Below are 18,021 nucleotides of genomic sequence, written 5' to 3'. Positions count from 1 at the left end.
CAGGCCCTCACACACCCATGACCCCCAGGAGATGGGGGCCGTGCATCAGGGGCGCTGCAAGCCCTCACCTGGTGGGCCAGGAGGGGACAACACCCCCGCAGCCCACCACCCAACCCCCCTCACCCTCCCCATTCCCTCACATTTTCGATGCACACCCCCGCCCTCCATCAGGACAGGAGGCCCCATTTTTCCCTCCCCGGGCCCTCCCCGCCCGCAGCCAGCCGCGGCTCCCCCCGCACCCACCTCGAAGAGCTCGGCCGCAGCGGCCATGGCGCTCGGGGGGGGGGGGGAGTGTTCCTCAGCGGCCCTCCGCCGCCCCACCGCCGCCTCCCATTGTGTCCCGGAGCCCCGGCACCGCCGCCACCGGCAGCAGCCGCCTCGGCACCGCCTCCACCCGCCGGAAACGGGCCTGCGCCGGGCGGCCACCGCCGCACGCAGCTCCCGGCTCCTCCCCGGTCCCGGCCGCCATCTCCTGCCCGGCCCCGGCCGCCCCCATCGCCCGCAGCCGTCCCCCCCCCCTTTGCCCGGCGCCATGGCGCTGCGGGCGCTCTGGGTGCTGAGGCACGACCCCCGGGCCGGCGGCGCGGTGCTCTTCTCCAGGTAAAACCCCTCGGTGGGGTTGTGCTCGGTGCGGGGTTGGAAGGGGAAAGGGAAGCTGGCAGCGGTGGGATGCCGCTCTTGTAGCGGGGCTGAGGCTGCTCCGGGCACCCCCTGCAGCCCCCCGTCGCCTTGCGGAGCCCCAGCGCTCTGTTTTATCGCTGGGGGGTTGTCATTTTTAACGACTTCTGTATTTTTTCGCAGGGCTTTCTTGTCTCCCTTCCTCTTTCCGTGTTGCTTTCTCTTCTAAATCTTAACCTTTTATAAAGATTTTGCCAAGCTGCGCCCTGCCTAGATGTGAATATTGATGAAAAAGCCGAGGTAGCCATTAGGAAATACTGCCAGAGGAACAGGCAGAGCACAGAGCAGGCATTTTGTTTATAAACTCTTAGTCCTGTTCAGTAATTGTACTGGAAATACAGCATTTTCAGGCAGAAATTTAACTTTCAGTTTGATTTTAATCTTTGCATACAAACAGGTTTTTAAATTGGTGAACCAAAGCAGGACTTTTTTGTATTACTGTTCAGAACTCTTGCACAGTTTTAAGTAAGACTTTGGGCTAGGTGAGTTGGTTTTGTCAGTCTGGGAAATGTTGTGCCTGTTTCCTTGCACTTCATGATTTCAGAGAACTCAGTACCAAAGAACGAGAGGAAAAACAACTGGAGGCTAGGGAAAGAAGAAATGCTGCAACCTGGATAAAAGACATGGCTTACAGTCCTCATCTGAATTCAGAAAAGATGAAGAGAGAACCTGGAAGGATAAAGAAGAGCAAGTAGAGTAACTTCCATCTTTGGGTGCAGACAGCTCTCCACATTGGGCATTCCTCTGATTGTTTTAGGATTAGTATTATAGTCCTTGTATTACCTACGAGACTAGAGATGAGGCCTCCCCTCTACAAACACAGAGAAAGAGAAAGCCGTGTCCCAAAAGTCTGCGAGTGTAATCACCATGGAGGACGGGGGGGCGGGTGACAGGGATATGCGAAGTAACTTGTCACACAGTGAGCGGCAGAGACAAGGAATAGCGCTCCTTTGAAAAGGGCAAACTCGACTTGATACTTCAAGTGATTTCCAGACTTAGATCTTTCAAGTTCCCAGAGGAAATAATAGGGCTGTGGAAACCCCAAGTTTATCCTCCTAACTGACCTTAAATTGAACAAAGCGTGCAGACAATATAAAGAATGCTGGATCACATGGAAACTGTTGGTTTCGGGACTTAGGCACTCAGCTGGAGATACGTGAGCCCTGATCTTTAACCTTAGAGAAGACATCTGGGACATCAAAGCATTCCAGTTTTTTGAGCTGATCATAACTTAATTCAGGCAACAAGTATAGTCTCCCTCTTGAATCACCAGAGCTCATTCATCCATGGAAACTTTCATCTTTTAAAGTTTCCATCACTTTCTAGTAGGGAATACTGAAAAACCAAGATCAGAAGGGCTAAGTAATCATCTAATGACTCAGCTAAAGCTGAGAAGGTTCAGTAGGAGGAGGAGAAGGTTGCTGTGGTGTGGGGATGGCTTCAGCAAATGCAGCAGGCAGATTGGGACAGAAGGCAGACAAAACTAGAGTGAAATACCTCCTCTTCCTTTGCTTTGGAAACAGCAGCTGAAAATAAGAGATGCTTACCAATGTTATGTGCAGCTGCTTATCAACAACCTTGCTTGGGAAGCCCTCATAAATTTCCAAGCAGCAAAATCACACTGTTTTCTTGCTGTTCAAAATAGACATCAGACTGTAGGGAGGCATTTTACTGTCATCTGTATCCTGTTTACGGATCTTGTAGCTCAGGCTTCTCTCTGCTTACACTTCCCTTTTCCTTACTGAAAAAAAAAAAAAAAGCTCTAGATGCCTGATTAAGAAGCAAACAAAAAAGCACAGTCGGTGAAAATAAGCATGAGGAAGCATAGCTGCCTCCAGCAAAAGACTGCTACTCAGTTAAGAAAAGATGACGTAGGTGGGACTTGTAGGCAATAGGATAAGAACCATGCAAGTGTTCGGGAACAGAAGGGGGACATTAGTGTGGAGGTCACAGATAAAACAAAGTACTACATTGCTGGGATTAGAAGTTCCATGGCAATTTGAGAAACAGCCTGGCAACATGTCTTGAAAAAAAACGTTTTAAAAGGCGAAAAAGTGAAGGGTCATGTGTCTGTGGATTTGTTTCTCCCATGTTTGTTTATAAGTGTGGGCCTGAGCACAAACGAGCATGTGGCCTGAGAGCAGGTCAACTGCAAAGTGATTCGTGAAGTGTTTTTCTAGTTCCCTGCATGTAACCTGTGATAGGAATTTTGAGGGTCCGCAGATAACTACTATGGGAATTCACAAAGAAGAATATAGAAAAGCTAGCCTGTTATCAAACTTAAGAGAGAGTCAGAGGAGTCTGTATTTCCAAAAAATAATGAAAACCATGCAACTGTTGCTGGAGTTGTTGGACTTACGTACAGTGAAATCTCTTTGGGTTTACTGTATAGTAAAGATTTGTAGTTAATCTTGTTAATTAGTTAAAGCAACCATTGCAGATCTATTGTGCAAGCTCAGAACAGCAATGCAAAGCCTGTATGTTAGTAACTTCAGTGATACTGCCTTACAGTGTTTAGCAGAGTTGTAGCAGTAGCATACCATGGGTAGGGAAAAAGCTCTTGTAGTCGAATTTGGTTAAATGTGGCATCCGTTTTCTTAAGTGTCTGAAAAGTTGTCTTCTGTGTGATTTCACCTCTTAGAAATACTTTGTTATTGAAGTTTCATTGCTTCGGGTCGTGCTTGGGTTCACTAGTGTAGTTTAAACATCTTATATATCTTTGTGCAACAGGATGGTAGACAGATGCACGTTTCATTTTCTTTTTTTAAAAAAAAGCATTTGCTCAAAGTTTCCAGTGAAAATCCACCTCCTAGTACAAATCCTAATTACATGTGAAATAGTTCTGTTGGCTGTGGTTTAGATTGTGATCCTCTCACTCTGTCCATCAGGACACTGCCAGTGTCTGCTAGCACAAGGTTACTTCAAGAGCTTGGCCTTCAGGAGTTACGCTGATACTTGAAACCCATCCTTGACTATATCAATACTCCAAAGATTTTTGTGGTGTTTTTGTGTTCTCTGACAGCAGGAAAAGGGATGGTGTGCTTCTGGTTTTCAGAATCCTGTTGGTATGATATTTTGGGTGCGAAGAGATGAGATAAGACACTCTTATTTCCATGTTGCAGGCGTTACCCCACCGTTGAAACACGCGCGGAGGCCTTCAACGGATCGACGCATGTGGCTATCCCATCCGACAGCGATTTTCTTAAAGCCTTGCTCTTTGAACTTAGGCTCACAGATGACCAGAGTTTTGTGGAGCATCGGGACACGTGTACCCGAATCGATCATTCATCGGTACGTTCAGTTCGCGTCGAAGGAGGGGATCTCTGGCCTGTGGTGGCTTTCCAGAAGAGTGGTCTGATCTATGCGTGTCTTCCGCTGGTTGAGGAGACCTTGGAGCCCCGGCCACCCCTCCTTACCATCAGTGGGCTCTCACAAGGACTTGCTCTTTTGTTCGGCATTCTGGACTACATTTCTCCGAGTCGGAAAAATGAAGCTGAGATGAGTGCAAAAATAGGCCAGCTTCGAAACTTGCTTATACAGGCCTGTCCGCTTGGCACCCCCTTGAACACAAACATAAGTAGTTTAAACAGCACTTTTGACGACATTCAGGTTATTCCTACAGATGAGAAGCAACCAGTTTGGAGATCCAACACGTATAAAGGCAAGCCTCAGGTTAATGTCTGTATCACTGAAAAAGTCAAGTGCATGCAGTATGACAAGAGAGATGTTGTGGACATGTGGCAAGTTTACGGAGTGGTGAATTGCAAGGTGAGTGAGAGCATTTTTTTTGTGCTGGTCTCACCAAAGTGCTTTTCATGTGAGCATGCTGGGCAAGTGAATTTTCATTTCATTTTACCTGGATACATGATCAGTGAATTTCTAACATAGTAATATTTGAAAGCATTGCAAACTATTACATATTAGACTAGTGTGTTAGCAGTGTTTTTTATTTTGGTCTTTGCTGTTTGTTTTTTTTCTTCTGCATGCTTCCAACATTTTCGGTAACTATTTATGGGACTTAAATCTCCAGCAGTAGCTAAATTGCATGTATTTTCCCATTTCTTTTATTCTAAACGAAAGAGGGAGAAGTCATTTCATACAGCTTTTGCATGTAAAGACTAAAAAATAGTAGTGCTAACACCACGTTTGTTTCCAGCTATCTAATAAATAATTAGAAGACTCATTCAGAAATAGTTAGTCTGCAAGTGTTTTTACCTGAGCATTTTTACTTAATTTTCTTACCATACGAAAATTTAATCTTCTATTCAATTACAACAAAACTTTGAATCCACATAAGAACTATTGATACAGAATCCATGGAAAGAAACTAGTAGTACAGTTAATTTGAATGTTTTTATATATGGCAATGGCTTTTATTGTTTAATACTAAAATTTGGGGAATGTTGACTAAATAGATTAATAGTTATTACAGAATACATTAATATTTTTGTGTATATAACATTCTTTGTTCCAAATTATACTTCGTATATTATCACAGTACACTGTGTTTGTAACTGCCATTGTTTTAAGAGGAGAAAGATGTAATAAAAAGTGGATCATGCTAATTTAATTATCAGTTAGAGGTGAGATACTCATCTCCAAAGGAAGCTAGCCTAAGTAGTGCACTTCTGAAGACTAGGTTATTTCCCACCAGCCATGCTGGTAGGGATTATGTGGGTGAACAGCTTCCTGCTCTCAGAGGGACAAGTTTCTAGGTCATCTTGCAGAGTGGATGGTCTTACATAAATGAAAGCCTTGGTATAATTGTGCGCTGCTGAGCTGGCACACGAAGGGACGAGACAATGGATGCACTGCACATGGTTGCTGTGAGAAAGCTGACGTGGGACCACAGTGGCCATTAATAGCATGCTTCAATCCATTAAGCGGATGTTGTAAAAGTAACTGAATTAATTAGACTGTCACCAAGTCTGTTTATGTAACATTCAAAATGATTTAGTTATAGCAGTAAGTCCTTGGCTTGCTTATGCACTGTTTTGCTGCTAAAGAGCACTTGTCAATTAAGAGACATCTAGCTAAGGCTGCATCACTAGCCATACAGGAGAGGCTACAGAACTGAGAAAGGGACTTTGTTTTAAAAGTGTTTGTCAGTACGTTTGAATAACGTTTGAAGCCAGATGAAAAATTTTAGTGTGATGGTTTAATATTTGTATTTGATTTTCGAACATCTAATTCTGACTTGAGGGAAATATTGCAGAATAACCTTTTGTCTTCATCTTTTTCAAGTGTGATATAGAGGGAGCTGCGCCAAATGTAACCCTCACTTTGAACCTCCCAACTAATGGCTCTCCACTCCAAGATATCCTGGTCCATCACTGCGTGACTTCCGTTGACCCTGCCATGCTCTTGTCCAGCAGTGTTGATCCACTGGATGATTCTGTGTATAGTGGACCTTACAAATTTCCTTTCATTCCTCCTTCAGATTCATTCAACTTGTGTTACTACACTTCCCAGGTAATAACATCCCTGATCCTTGTTGTTTTCAAGCCCTCAAACAGAAGTAAAAATACCTGTGGTGTTGAATGCATCTAAATGACTTTCCAATACAGGCAGATAAAATGTTCTTTGTATAGTAAACTGCTTGGAAGGCACTTCGGGACTTGAGTCATTTGCATCACTTTCAGAAGGTGCCGGTACCTTTGACTGCTTTTAATTTGTGAGCAACTTAGATGCCTGAATTAGACAGAATGAATCCAGGCTGAGATGTCATGTACATGCGTGACAAATCTGTGTGTTGTAAGCAGCCCATAGAGTTTGACGGATACTGTTCAAAACCAGTCAGCAATTATAAGTTTATTTTTTGAAGTACTTTAGCAACTAAAACAGTATATAACTGATCTTACAATGGTATTGTTGACATATCTTGAAAATTAATATGGTTTTCTCCAGGTGCCTGTTCCACCAATTTTGGGATGTTACCAACTCATTGAAGAGGGATCACAGTTAAAATTAACAGTTAATTTGAAGCTTCATGAAAGCATAAAGAATTCTTTTGAATACTGTGAAGCTCGTATACCTTTTTTCAACAGGTAGGAATAAAGAAATCCTAAATACATTTCTTCCTTTCCTCTGAGATCTTCCTGAAATTAACCTGTCAGGAGTCAATGTAACAGATTGTGCCCCATCAAAGACACCAACTTTGCAAATGTTGGGAAACCACCTTGGAATTCTTGTGACTTCTGACCAGAATATTTGGTAATTCTCAATACTTCCACTTAGTATCCTGTTTTCCTGTGTTATTTTTTCATGTGAAATGCTGCCACAATCCTCCAGGTGGATTAAGTCCTGAGATCACTTCTAAACCAGGGTTACCTGTTCCTTAAGACTGCTAATCCTAGCTACAGATCATCTTATCAAAAATTTAGTTATTTAAAATTAAAGCGATAGTTTTCCTTTAAGCCTCTCTGACAACTGCAGTGACTACACTGTCACATAGTTATAATGAAAATTCACAGATGAAATGATACAGAGTTGCTGATGGTGATCATAGTGTTAGTAAAATGCTATCAGTGAACTGAAGACAGTAAAATATCAACAGCTCTCATGATTACCAGGTTGAAACCACAGTCATTTTCCTCCTGCTCTGTAATTTCTTTCCATAAATTAGCAGCGTGCTTAGGTATGTACAATTTGTCTGCATGCACATAATGTCTTTCAGCATTTGTTGCTTTCTTTAACAAAATTATTAACACATAACTGAATGATATTAATTCCAGTGGCTTGATTGCTCCTTTTTCATACTGTAGGGGCCCGATCGCTCATTTAGAGTACAAAGTTAGTTACGGCCAACTGGATTTGTCACGAGAGAAGAGCCTACTGGTTTGGGTCATTGGTAAGCAGAATGCCCCTGTGCACTCATCCTTCCTCCCCCATTTGGTTTTCTATAGTGTAAGCACAGCTGTGTAATTTCTTATAGATGCTGTTTCTGGCTTTAGGACAGAAGTTCCCTAAATCTTCAGAAGTTTCTCTTACTGGAACTGTGACTTTTGGTGCTGCAGGCGAAGAGCACCCAACTGATTATGTTTGCACTGGGAACACGGCTTATGTAAAAGTAAGTCATGGTCTCTATGAAATGCTGCCTTAATAGCCCTTTTTTAATTATCTTAAACATTGATTTTAATGAGGTGTACTCAGTATAGTCTTCTGTTTTCTTGCTGACAGGATTTGATGTCCTGTTATTTTGGGGTATGCTTCTACACCAAGAGCATCTAACACAGGTTGCCAGTATTTGCACATGGCACTGTGCATCTGACCCTGTATTTCCTCTTTCTGTAGATGTATTTTAGGATCCCAGACTTCACACTTACTGGATGTTATGTAGACCAGCATTCTGTCCAGATCTTTGCACCAGGAAAACCCAAAATTACTGCGTGTGAGTTACTAAAAATGTCAATTATAACTTCAGTATGCAGTTTCTGTTAAATAAATCGGGTATCAGTGACAAAAATTACATAGATAAAATTGGACAAATCTTTTTCCTTGTTTCCTTGGGACGTCCCGGAAATCTTGTTTTCTGCTTTTTCTTACAATGCTTAATAGTTTCTTGGAGTAGGGATTGGCGTCACCCTTTAGATGAAAGCTCTTACTGCTAAATGACCAAGTCAGTCCCTCTCAGGCTCTCTCGCATTCGCCCTGGTGTTTTACAATGTTCTGCATAATGGCAGGACTTTATAATAACGGGGGGACAGAGAACACCTTGCTGTAGTCTGACTTCTTGTTTAGGACACTTATTTGAAGATGTGTGGAGTGGAAATACAGTCTGCAGGCACAGACCTCAGCTCTTGCACACAAGCTGAGACTGTTTCTGTCTGTCACAGTCATCATACCAATACCTGTTGGTGGATATGGGTCGGCATTAAATTTGTGGAGCAAAAACCACTGCCTGTTCGGGAGCTAACGTGTCACTTCTTATGTCTGCATCAAAAATAGACTAAATGGGAACACAGTCTTTAAATCTGGCAGTCATTAAGTCTGAGCATTACCGTATAATAGCACCATTTTTATATGTTGCTTTCTATCTGCTGCAACTTCTGTTGGTTGTGTTAGTCTGTAAATGCCTTTTGAAAACTGTGATCTACACTGTTAAGTTTGTGACGGGTCACATTCAGTCCTAAGCTGTAACACAAAAAAGCATCATTTTCATACTGTGTTTTATATCAAGTATGCAATTTATATCCATCGGACAAAATCCGAGACATCCACCTGCTTTTGACTTAACCTCTGAATTTTAAGCTTATGACTGGTGCATTAGTAAAGGTAATTGAAGCTGTGACTTTAAATTTAATATTATCAGAAATAATTTTCAAATAATAGTAAGAGTCTTACAGTTTAGAGGCAGTTATACCTTTTCTGTAAACTAGTAAGGATGTATTAGCAGTAGGGTGAAGGTATGTCTGATTGTAAAGTGCCCTGTAACGTTTGTTTTTCTTGTCTTTTTTTTCCTGTTTGTTTTTAGCTCGGGAACTGATTTCATCTGATTATTACATCTGGAATTCTGAAGCATCGGCACCTATCATGTACAAAAGTTTATATTACTGATGTGATTGTGAAGTGAATGATTTTTATGTTTAAACAAAATAGTGAATTAAAGTAATACCATGATGCAGTGGAAATAAATTTGATCCAGCGTTCTTTTGTTTGTTTAAAAACGTCTGTTGTGATTAAAAACAAATGAATTCACTTCTCTTAAAAACATCTGTTTGTTTTAGATTGTTTAGTCCTGGATAACAACCTAGAGAAGACAATTTGAATTGTGTTTTTCCTAGCCATTTTTACTTTCCATTCTGACATTAACTGGTACAATATAAGTACCTAGTGATACAGATGATACAGACTGGTCTGTGTGGGCAGGTCTTCTGGGAAGACCTCTAGTTACTTCATTGGTTTTGTGAACCAAGACATGAAAGCTTTCAGTGTCTTACTCCCTTCCTGAAGTTACAAGTATCTGATTACCTTCCTGATTAGCAGGACAGTCTTTTAAAAGCAAGAGTTCTCTTCTTTTCACAAGATTATTTTGTGCACGTATGTACAGAATAGATGAGTCAATAATTTAAAAGGGTCTTAAGGGAGACAGTATGACATGAGCAGTGCTTCTAAAAGGGGAGACAGTACAGGAATCTTTATGGCCTCTGTCAGCAAAAGTGCTGAGTTCCCTTTCATACATGCATGCAAGCTCTAATTAGTAAGGATCCAGAGGTGTAGATGCATTTTTTCAAATCACAAGACACTCTGAGGAGGCAAAAGTAGCTAAGCTTGCTGGAGGTTCCAAAAAACATCACCAAGCCATTTACCTTAGAAAAATAAGCATAAAAGAAAAGGACTCAGTTTACAGAGGCAGACCTCTAATTTTGAGAAGAAAATTGGTATCTGCAGGAACACAGGAAATGGACTTTAAGAGAGTTATCGGGAAATGAGCAAATTCTGAAAGTCTGGTGAAAAACAGAGAGAACCTGGAGAGCAGCACAAAAGAAGAGAAGAATGCCGTCTAATAACCGAGCATGCTGGCTGCTCCTGCTATACCTCTTGTTTAACTGTACGCTGTGAGATAAATAAGATTAATGATTATGTACGGAGAAAAGTTTTAGGCTATAATTTAAAAAATGCTTAGAGTGAGGCAGTAATCTAATTGGTTGGTTAAATGTTCTAAAGGGTGGATTCATTCATGTGAACCATGACATTCAGCTGAAACATGCAAACTTACACGAGAGCACTGTGCTATGACTTGCTTCGCAAAAGTGATGCATCTGTTCTGATTAGCAGACAAAAGTTAATGAATTTGCCCAGAATCCAGCCCCCACTCATTACAGCCATCTGCATGCCTCAACACCACAGTGTCAGTGGTGAAAGAGGTCTTTCTGTTGAAAGGGTGTGGATCGTGTTCTGCATCGTTCAGTGCAGAATTTCAGTATGTGGAGTTTGCTTTCAGCCTACCTGTAAGAAAGATGGGAGCTGTCTTCTGCACTGCAGCACTGTGGAGGAATAGCTTTTCTTCTTCACAGGTGTTCAAAGAGAACTCCCTAAGAAATGCTCTGAAATAATAAAGGGACTGTAAAAATTCTGTGCATTAGACTAAGAGGATCACCTTGCAATTAATAGAAGGAGGGGGAAGGAGGCTTCACAAATTGTGTTCCGTTTCTTTTTCCTCTTGTCCATGTTGCTAATTGTCACACACCATAATCAAATGGTCTTGTGTGACAACCATGAGACACCCATGCTGGTGGAGAGAGGGTCAGCTGAGGCCATTCCCCTGGCCTAGTGGCTGAGCTTGTCGCTGGGGAAGGGCCCATTCTCATGGATCTTCTGTCAAAGAGAAAAAATAAAAACTCACTTCTGGTACAGAGCACTGTTTCTTCTGTGAGAGTTCTTGAAGCACTTATAATTTCATCACTGGGGTAGACTGTGAGATCTACACACACAGCTGTGCACAAAGTTTTTCAAGAACTGGCCATGGAGTTCTCCAGACTTAGTATTGCATTTCAGAGGACTAGAAGAAAACTAACATGCAAATCTTTGAAAAGAATAAACAGATTAATGGAGATAAGTATTGTTTGTCAACCCAACATTATTCTCAAAATTATGGATATAAATAGGGAAAAAATCTAATACAGAACTGCATTAATAAGGTGTACTTGCCATCTCAAAAAAATTGGGGGTTATGTAACTAATGCAAATTAACATTAATTTAAAACAAAAATATAGTACCAAACAAAGTTTTTAGATGAGACTGCACATTTATTTCAGGAAGAGAATTGGTGTAACAGACCTCTGAGAAATTAAAATAATGCAAAATCCATATATAATCTAAAAACTGGCTGACATTTCCAAACACAGTGGCAGTGGGGAACCATCATCAAACATGTTTAGGATCCCAGCTGTGTTATTTAGCACTTAGTGGAAGGTGTGGAAGGAAGCAGAGAATTTGCGTTGATGAAGTTCACAGAGTGTGCGAAGACCAAGACGCAATATTTACTGAATGTGCTGAAACCCTTGTTCAGGATGGTTTGAATGTTTCTGGGGGGAGGAAAACAAACAAATAAATAAATAATAGATGTTCCAGCACAAGTGCAAAAGCATCAATCTGAGAACAAATGCCATTGATACATGGTGAGAGAGAGGAGACCAAGGAGTGTCAAAAAGACCTAGTATGAGGTTTAGATACACATTGCTGAGGCCAGAAGGGCCAATGCAATCACTGAATGTTTAAGGAGGAAAAACACTGGAGTATTTAGCACTGGTGTAGTTGTCACCATTTCTTCGAAAATGTCCAGACTGAAGCTACTGAGAATTGGTGAGCCCTCACCAAGGTCTCCTTTGTTCTCCATGCCCCCACCCATTGGCTCCCCCCAGTAAGACCTGCCTCTCCCTCAAAGTGTGATGTCCAAAGGGATGGGGAGTACCAAGGTGCTGAGGTGAGGAGAGGCACCCCCTTGGGTGTTTTGTGTGCACTCTTCCCCCCTCCAAATCTTGAGCTGTACCAGAAGCAAGACAGGACCAGTAAGTCCCTCTTCCCTTGTCTGGGAACTACGGCTGGACACCAGCTTCCCAGCCCCCTGGGGGCACCCTACCACCTCTGTCACCTCAACCATATCTCCTCACTTACTAGTCATGTCAGTCATGACAAGCCAAAAGCACCACCACTGCCCATGTGTGAGACACCAGTTGTCCCCCTCAAATCCACAGGTCTTGTTCCTCTCACTGCAGAAAGAAATTAGTCTACCTAACATGGCTCAATATTGTCAAATCCATGCTGCCTGTTACTTATCACTACTCGTCTTAGAGGTAATCTGTTGCTTTTCTGTTTCTCTTCCTCCTACCAAGCTACTTGGTGACACCTCCAAGATTGTCTCTGCCAATTCCTCAAGTACTTAGGGGTAAATCCTGTTACTTCAGATAATTTGTAAGCAGCTACTTTTTCTACATACTGCCCAATTTATCCCTTCCCTCCTCTCCATTTATATTCTCTCTTTCAACAGTGTTAATTACTTTGGCCAATTGGCAATGAGTAAACACTGAAAGAACAAAGCATCTACTTGTTCGCGCTAGCCTAGAAATCTGCCACACTTTGTCCTGTTTGTACAAGCCCTGCTGACTTTCAGGTCATAGCACAGCTTGTGAGCAAGCCCGTGTTTGTCCTTCATTACATTTGCCTTCTCCTTCACCACCACCTACCTTTCCCCTCATTCTCTCATCCTCTTTCTTTAGAAAAGACCCATTCCCCTGTCTCTGACTTACTGCCTAGAGGCTCCCACTGTCATTTGGCCCTGTTACTCCTTGTCCCCATGACTGGAGTTCTCCGAGCTTTATTTTACTGACACTATTTCCCACAAATAGTTTTGTGGATCCCAGTCAGGGAAGCGGCACGGGTAGCTGCTATAGCACTGTATGGCTGTCAGTGGGATTCCCACAGAGTCTCCTTGGGTTGTTCCTAAGCTCTGTTCCCATCGTGCCACCCCCAGTTTATTCAGGCGCAGGGCATAGAAAACAGTTTTAAGTCTCAGTCCAACTCCCACTGATATTGATGCTAAAAATTCCTTGGGCACGAAGAAGACACTGTATAGACCCAACGTGGGCTACTTGGCTAGGTGCATCTCCAGGATTATCTAGAATTTTTGCCCTAAGACGCTCCAACCCACTGATTTTTGCAGGAATGGAAAGATGATTCATGCAGGGGAGGAGGATCTGAGAGAAAAATAAATAAATAAATAAATAAAAAGCTTTGTTCTCCTAAAAAATGTGAATTCTCTCACTGAACAGATGGGAAGGAAAGCAACTGGCCCTCTGCCCCCACACCCAGGCCCAGAGGTTCACAGCCTACTGCTGCCCTTCCAGGAGACAGGACACAACAGCGTGTCCCCCAGAGGCTTTCAGGAGAAACCAACATCCTTGGAGCTTGAGTGCTGGTCCCTAAGGAGCTGCACCATGTGTGGGATGCCCGGAGGGATTTGCAGACAAGTCAGTGGGGTCATGGAGAAGCTGGAAAACAGAGGAGCTGTGCAGGTTGGCCTGCTGTCCCCCAAACCTTGCCTTGCCACCCCCAGAGGGGCTCCTGTAGCTCTCCCAAAGGTTTTCTGTCCAAGCTGCACCTGTCGGCATAGATGGCTCATCCTCTATGAATCAAGCCACATGATGATGGGGAAGGCTGAACCCATGCAGAGTTTTTTTCAGGGACTCAGATCCCACAAAGCAATTAAAACCCTGTATTTTAGTGCAAAGGCCTGCTCCTTTCCCTTTTCTGCCTTCATGGAGCATCTTAGAAACCTGGCTGAACTCTAGATAATTTTTTTTTAGTCTGATGCCCTCTGTAGAGACATGTAACAGCAGAGAACTAAACCCAGCCCATTTTTTCCCCTTTGAGATCAGCTGGTTGCACTGCGATGCTTTTGATTTTCTCTAGAAACCTATCTCTTCAGGATCTTTTTTTTTTTTTTTTGAAGTCAAAGTCTGTTTCCCGTTTGGTAGGTGACCTGTTTAATGTTTTCCCTGTGTCTGGGAACTCCTTAGTGTAATTAGCGACCTTTGAACTCCACAACTAATCCCGAGCTATTTTGTATTCCTTACTCATCTTTAAGGCTGGACCTTTCTTTTCTTTTGAGTCCGCTGCCACAATTAAAGAAGAAACAGCTGCATTTCAAAGGGATTCCAATTCCAGAAGCTTAATCGTGATTGACATGTTCTTATTCTAAGCTATAAGAAACTCTAAGAGTCCTTTCTTGGGTTAAAACTTCAATCATTTTCTAAAAAATTATCTCAATATGGATTTTATTCATTTTCTTTGATAACCATTCTTTGCAATTTTTTTAACTTGAAAGATGCTTTGAGTTTGCTGTGAATATGAACTGCGCCCACTGAAAGAATGAATGGTGTCAGCCACATTCTAGATGCAGAAGTGGCTAAATTCCATTTATTGTCAAAATCTGATTATGAAATCTGACGTCCACCATGTAGCTTGTCATCCTTCCATATGCCCAAAAGGTAGGAGAGGTGGAAAAGCTCACAAATGAACCCCAGGGAGGGCTGGAGAGAAAGCATCTTCCAGAAATCAACATTTTAAAGTTTTTTTCCAATTTTTTATAGTGCAGATTAAAAAGCCATTGCCTTACAGCCATGGAAGACCCCTTTGTCTCCCTCCCACTGCAAATGAATTATCCACAAAAAGCCCCAATAAAATGGAGGTAATTCATTTTGTTTATAAACATTGATGCAATTGTACAACAAAAAATGAACAAGGCTGTGGTGGTTGAATCTCTTCTGAGGACTGATCCCAGAAAATTATGGAAGCCTGTTTGGTTCAGTTATTTAATTATACCCACCTCCCTTACATTTGAATTCATTGTGACCTCAGAAAGGCGGGCTTGAAAAAAAAAGGCCTGAAAATCTGTTTGTGTGTGTGTGTTTGTGCAGATGGATAGACGCAGTGGGCACACAGATACGTGGGCTTCACTTATAGCCCCGTGCATAAACCTATACCAAATTATCACGGAGAGCCCCGGGGAAGGCAGCAGGCAAGACGTGTTGTTTCTAAGACAAAGGTCAAATAAAAAAAGGATGTTAATAAACAGCCCTCCGGTTTAAGGGACTTTTTTTAAGGATTACATCTTAAATTCCAACAAATCAGATTTAGGAGTTACTGAAAGTGAAATTGATCCATCCCTCATCCAAACTTTGCAATACTTTCCTGTTCTGACATCATTTAGATAGTTAGCTGCATTATCAGATTAAAAACCATTGTACAGGGCCGCTGAAAGGCAAAGGAGCCAAAAAGCTAAACACTGGATGAATTCCGAACCTTTTAACCTGGCTGAAGTACGCGGGTCCCTGTTATGCAAATACCTTCAATCCTCTGCTAAGTTCAGTGGAAATAATTTTCTTGAATGACAGGTTTATTCAGCAAGGATTCAGTTGGCGATTAATCCCCCTTTGATCTAAGGTATTTCACTTAACGACCAGTTACCTCGTTCTGACAAAGTGCAACTGAGATTAGCGAGATCACTAGAACACGACCAGGGTGTGCGCTTATTCTCCCCAACCTTTCAAAGCGAGGGCCAAGAATGCAATCTATTTTCAGTATTTGAAGATGTGAAGTCCTGTCTCCTGAGTTAGAAAGTCAATTGAATGCCGAATGGGGTTTGTTTCTTACATAACGGGACAAGCGGCTCCTCTCGCTCTTTGGCAATAAGGCTTCAGGACATTGTCTTCAGAAACGCGATATTCCAGCTAGCCGCAATTTTTTGCTACTTGACCTGTCCAGGGCCTTGCTTTGCAACCAGTTTTTCCTTGCGCTTACAAAGCGGCCGTTTTATTTCAGATTAGTGTGTGGCGCATGTAAATGATCTTTCCTTTCTGAAAATCCGATAAGGCACAACATTTCCCTGTTTAATCTGTTCAAATATTGTTCCTTAGGATTCACCTTGTGTTTTGCTAAAAATCCCTTTTCTCCTTCTCCAGCTGCAGCCCTACGAATACAAGGAAAATATATCACAACAGATTACAGAAGTCGTTCACTAAAATCAAATATTTCAAGCCATCTGACATCTGAAGCTAGATTTGTTCTTATTTTTTCTTTTCCATTCACCAATATGCTGTCTTTTGCTGAGTTATTGCATCATTTTGTACAAGCATAAACTACAAATACTGCACAGAGACAGACTTGGAGCAAGGTCCTCAGCTTGTGTTTGTCTGGGTCAGCCAGGATTGGGCACAAAGTTATATTTTCTTATGGCAAGTGGAAGGACAGAACAATATAATTTGTGGGATTTTTTTTTATTATAATTATTATTGTTTTTGTTAAAGCAACTGCCAGGATTTTCACTCTGAGCTGCCTTATTTGAAGAAGGTTGTTGGCATGTAAATATTGTTTGTGTGCCTGAGAGGGGAAAAAAAATATACATTTATTTCCACTTTTAGGACTTTATACATCCTGAGCCATTAGATAGTTTCTTAAATTAATTTCCTGTCAGCAAGGTTTGTTAAAACCAAGCTCCTAAAGACAAACTGTATGTATATTACTGCAGAATTGAAGCTGTATTTGGGATTTCTATGTTCTGCAGGCAACCTGTAAACCATTCTCTAGACACATGGTGTGTATGTTTATTCCCTTATATTAAATACGTCGATTTTTTAAAAAAACACTCTGCACTGGGGGTCCCCCTACCTGGATTTTGTCCCCTCCTCATTTTCCTCCAATTTCTAAGCGTTTCCAAGTGAGACTCCTTGCTCACAACAGCCACAAAATCTCCCCCAAGGCTCATCGGCAGCCCCCATTGCACTTGATCAGGTCAATAATACACAAACTAAGAAGGATTTACACTCTAGACAGTAACAGCTTCTTAAGAGCCATTACAGTGTAGTGGGTTTAGGAAAGAAATCCCTTTTAAGAAATGCCAAAATCTGGAGTAACATGATAGTTTGTAAGACTGCCGAGGGAATGTTTGGGGTGTTTCTGGTAAATATAATATTGCATCTCCTCTTGATTCAGTGAAAATGAAAAGGGAGGGTTTTAAAAGGTTGTATATATTTACCAAAATTACTATATGTACTCCACAAAAAGCCAGAGAGGGAGAGAAAATGAGCTTTGAAAATAAGCCAAAATGTTGTCTGCCCAATGTTATAACAAACACAACACAGTGACCACAAACAATCAAACCAAAAACCCACAAGTCCCATGCTGATCCCTGTACAGCCCCATTGGGGACTGATAATTGATGACTCGATTTAGCTAACGACTGGGTTAAATTATTTAGGAAGATTGGGTTGGATTTATACAAGATATAGAAAATGCATCACTCGTGTTTAAGCTCAAAGAAAAATGTGGAGAGGATGAGCTTTCTTTGCAGTTTTTGTGTGTGTCTGTATTCTTGTAAATACATTATGTATGTAAGTATGTAGTGTGTACATATATAATTATATAGCAAAAATAAGGTGAGAAATATCTAAGACAAAATACCTGAAGGGCATTAATCAGTTTCATTTTTTTTTTTTTTTTTTTTTTTCCCAAGTAAAGCAATAACAAACTTTCATCATATGGTATAGGATATATGATACAGAATCTGTCCCAGTTACATTAAAATCTACTTCCTAATTAAGGACAATAATCTATTGCTTAATTTCTTAATAAATGTAATTCATTCACAAAACAGAAGTTATAGTCACCATCCCTACTGTGCAGCTATTCTCTCTTCTCAGCCCTTAAGAGTATTTCTAGAGCACAAAGCCTTAAAATACCTTCCACTGCACAGACCGCTGCTCTGTGAGCCATGTGCACAATAGGTCAACCTCCTAATGTCAATAAAGGGTAGAAATATACGGAAAAAAAAAAAAAAAAAAAAA

General features: G+C 41.6%; 2 protein-coding genes across 4 annotated transcripts in view; one reads left to right on the top strand and one right to left on the bottom strand.

The window, feature by feature from the left end:
- EXOC5 (exocyst complex component 5) overlaps positions 1 to 375 on the bottom strand; it is a 28,097-nt gene extending 27,722 nt beyond the window's left edge. For both annotated transcript variants that reach the window (XM_035327445.1, XM_035327446.1), the window contains exon 1: positions 244 to 375. In XM_035327445.1, coding sequence (XP_035183336.1) covers positions 244 to 270 — 27 coding nt within the window. In that variant the 5' untranslated portion in view covers positions 271 to 375. The remainder of the gene's footprint in view (positions 1 to 243) is intronic.
- Positions 245 to 9,315, top strand: AP5M1 (adaptor related protein complex 5 subunit mu 1). 2 transcript variants are annotated; one of them, XM_035327447.1, is made up of 8 exons: positions 245 to 600; positions 3,801 to 4,446; positions 5,923 to 6,150; positions 6,586 to 6,725; positions 7,443 to 7,528; positions 7,632 to 7,747; positions 7,972 to 8,068; positions 9,152 to 9,315. In XM_035327447.1, exons 1-8 carry the CDS (start codon positions 269 to 271, stop codon positions 9,232 to 9,234), a joined length of 1,728 nt encoding a protein of 575 aa, XP_035183338.1. In that variant the 5' UTR covers positions 245 to 268; the 3' UTR covers positions 9,235 to 9,315. The 2 variants fall into 2 exon arrangements, 1 of the variants encoding a protein (XP_035183338.1); XR_004751233.1 differs by lacking the exon at positions 9,152 to 9,315 and having other exon boundaries at positions 7,613 to 7,747.
- The last annotated feature ends 8,706 nt before the right edge of the window (positions 9,316 to 18,021 follow it).

This window comes from Oxyura jamaicensis, chromosome 5 (genome assembly GCF_011077185.1).
Source record: "Oxyura jamaicensis isolate SHBP4307 breed ruddy duck chromosome 5, BPBGC_Ojam_1.0, whole genome shotgun sequence".
NCBI classification, from domain to species: Eukaryota; Metazoa; Chordata; class Aves; order Anseriformes; family Anatidae; genus Oxyura; species Oxyura jamaicensis.
Note: the sequence above shows the minus strand (reverse complement) of the source record. Positions and strands in the feature narration are given on the sequence as shown.

Excerpts from the sequence above, each read along its gene's own strand:
- AP5M1 (XM_035327447.1), top strand. The coding sequence starts at position 269 with ATGGCGCTCGGGGGGGGGGGGGAGTGTTCCTCAGCGGCCCTCCGCCGC. Across the intron at positions 6,151-6,585 it reads TGTGTTACTACACTTCCCAG|GTGCCTGTTCCACCAATTTT; the intron begins GTAATAACATCC and ends GGTTTTCTCCAG. Across the intron at positions 7,529-7,631 it reads CCTACTGGTTTGGGTCATTG|GACAGAAGTTCCCTAAATCT; the intron begins GTAAGCAGAATG and ends TTCTGGCTTTAG.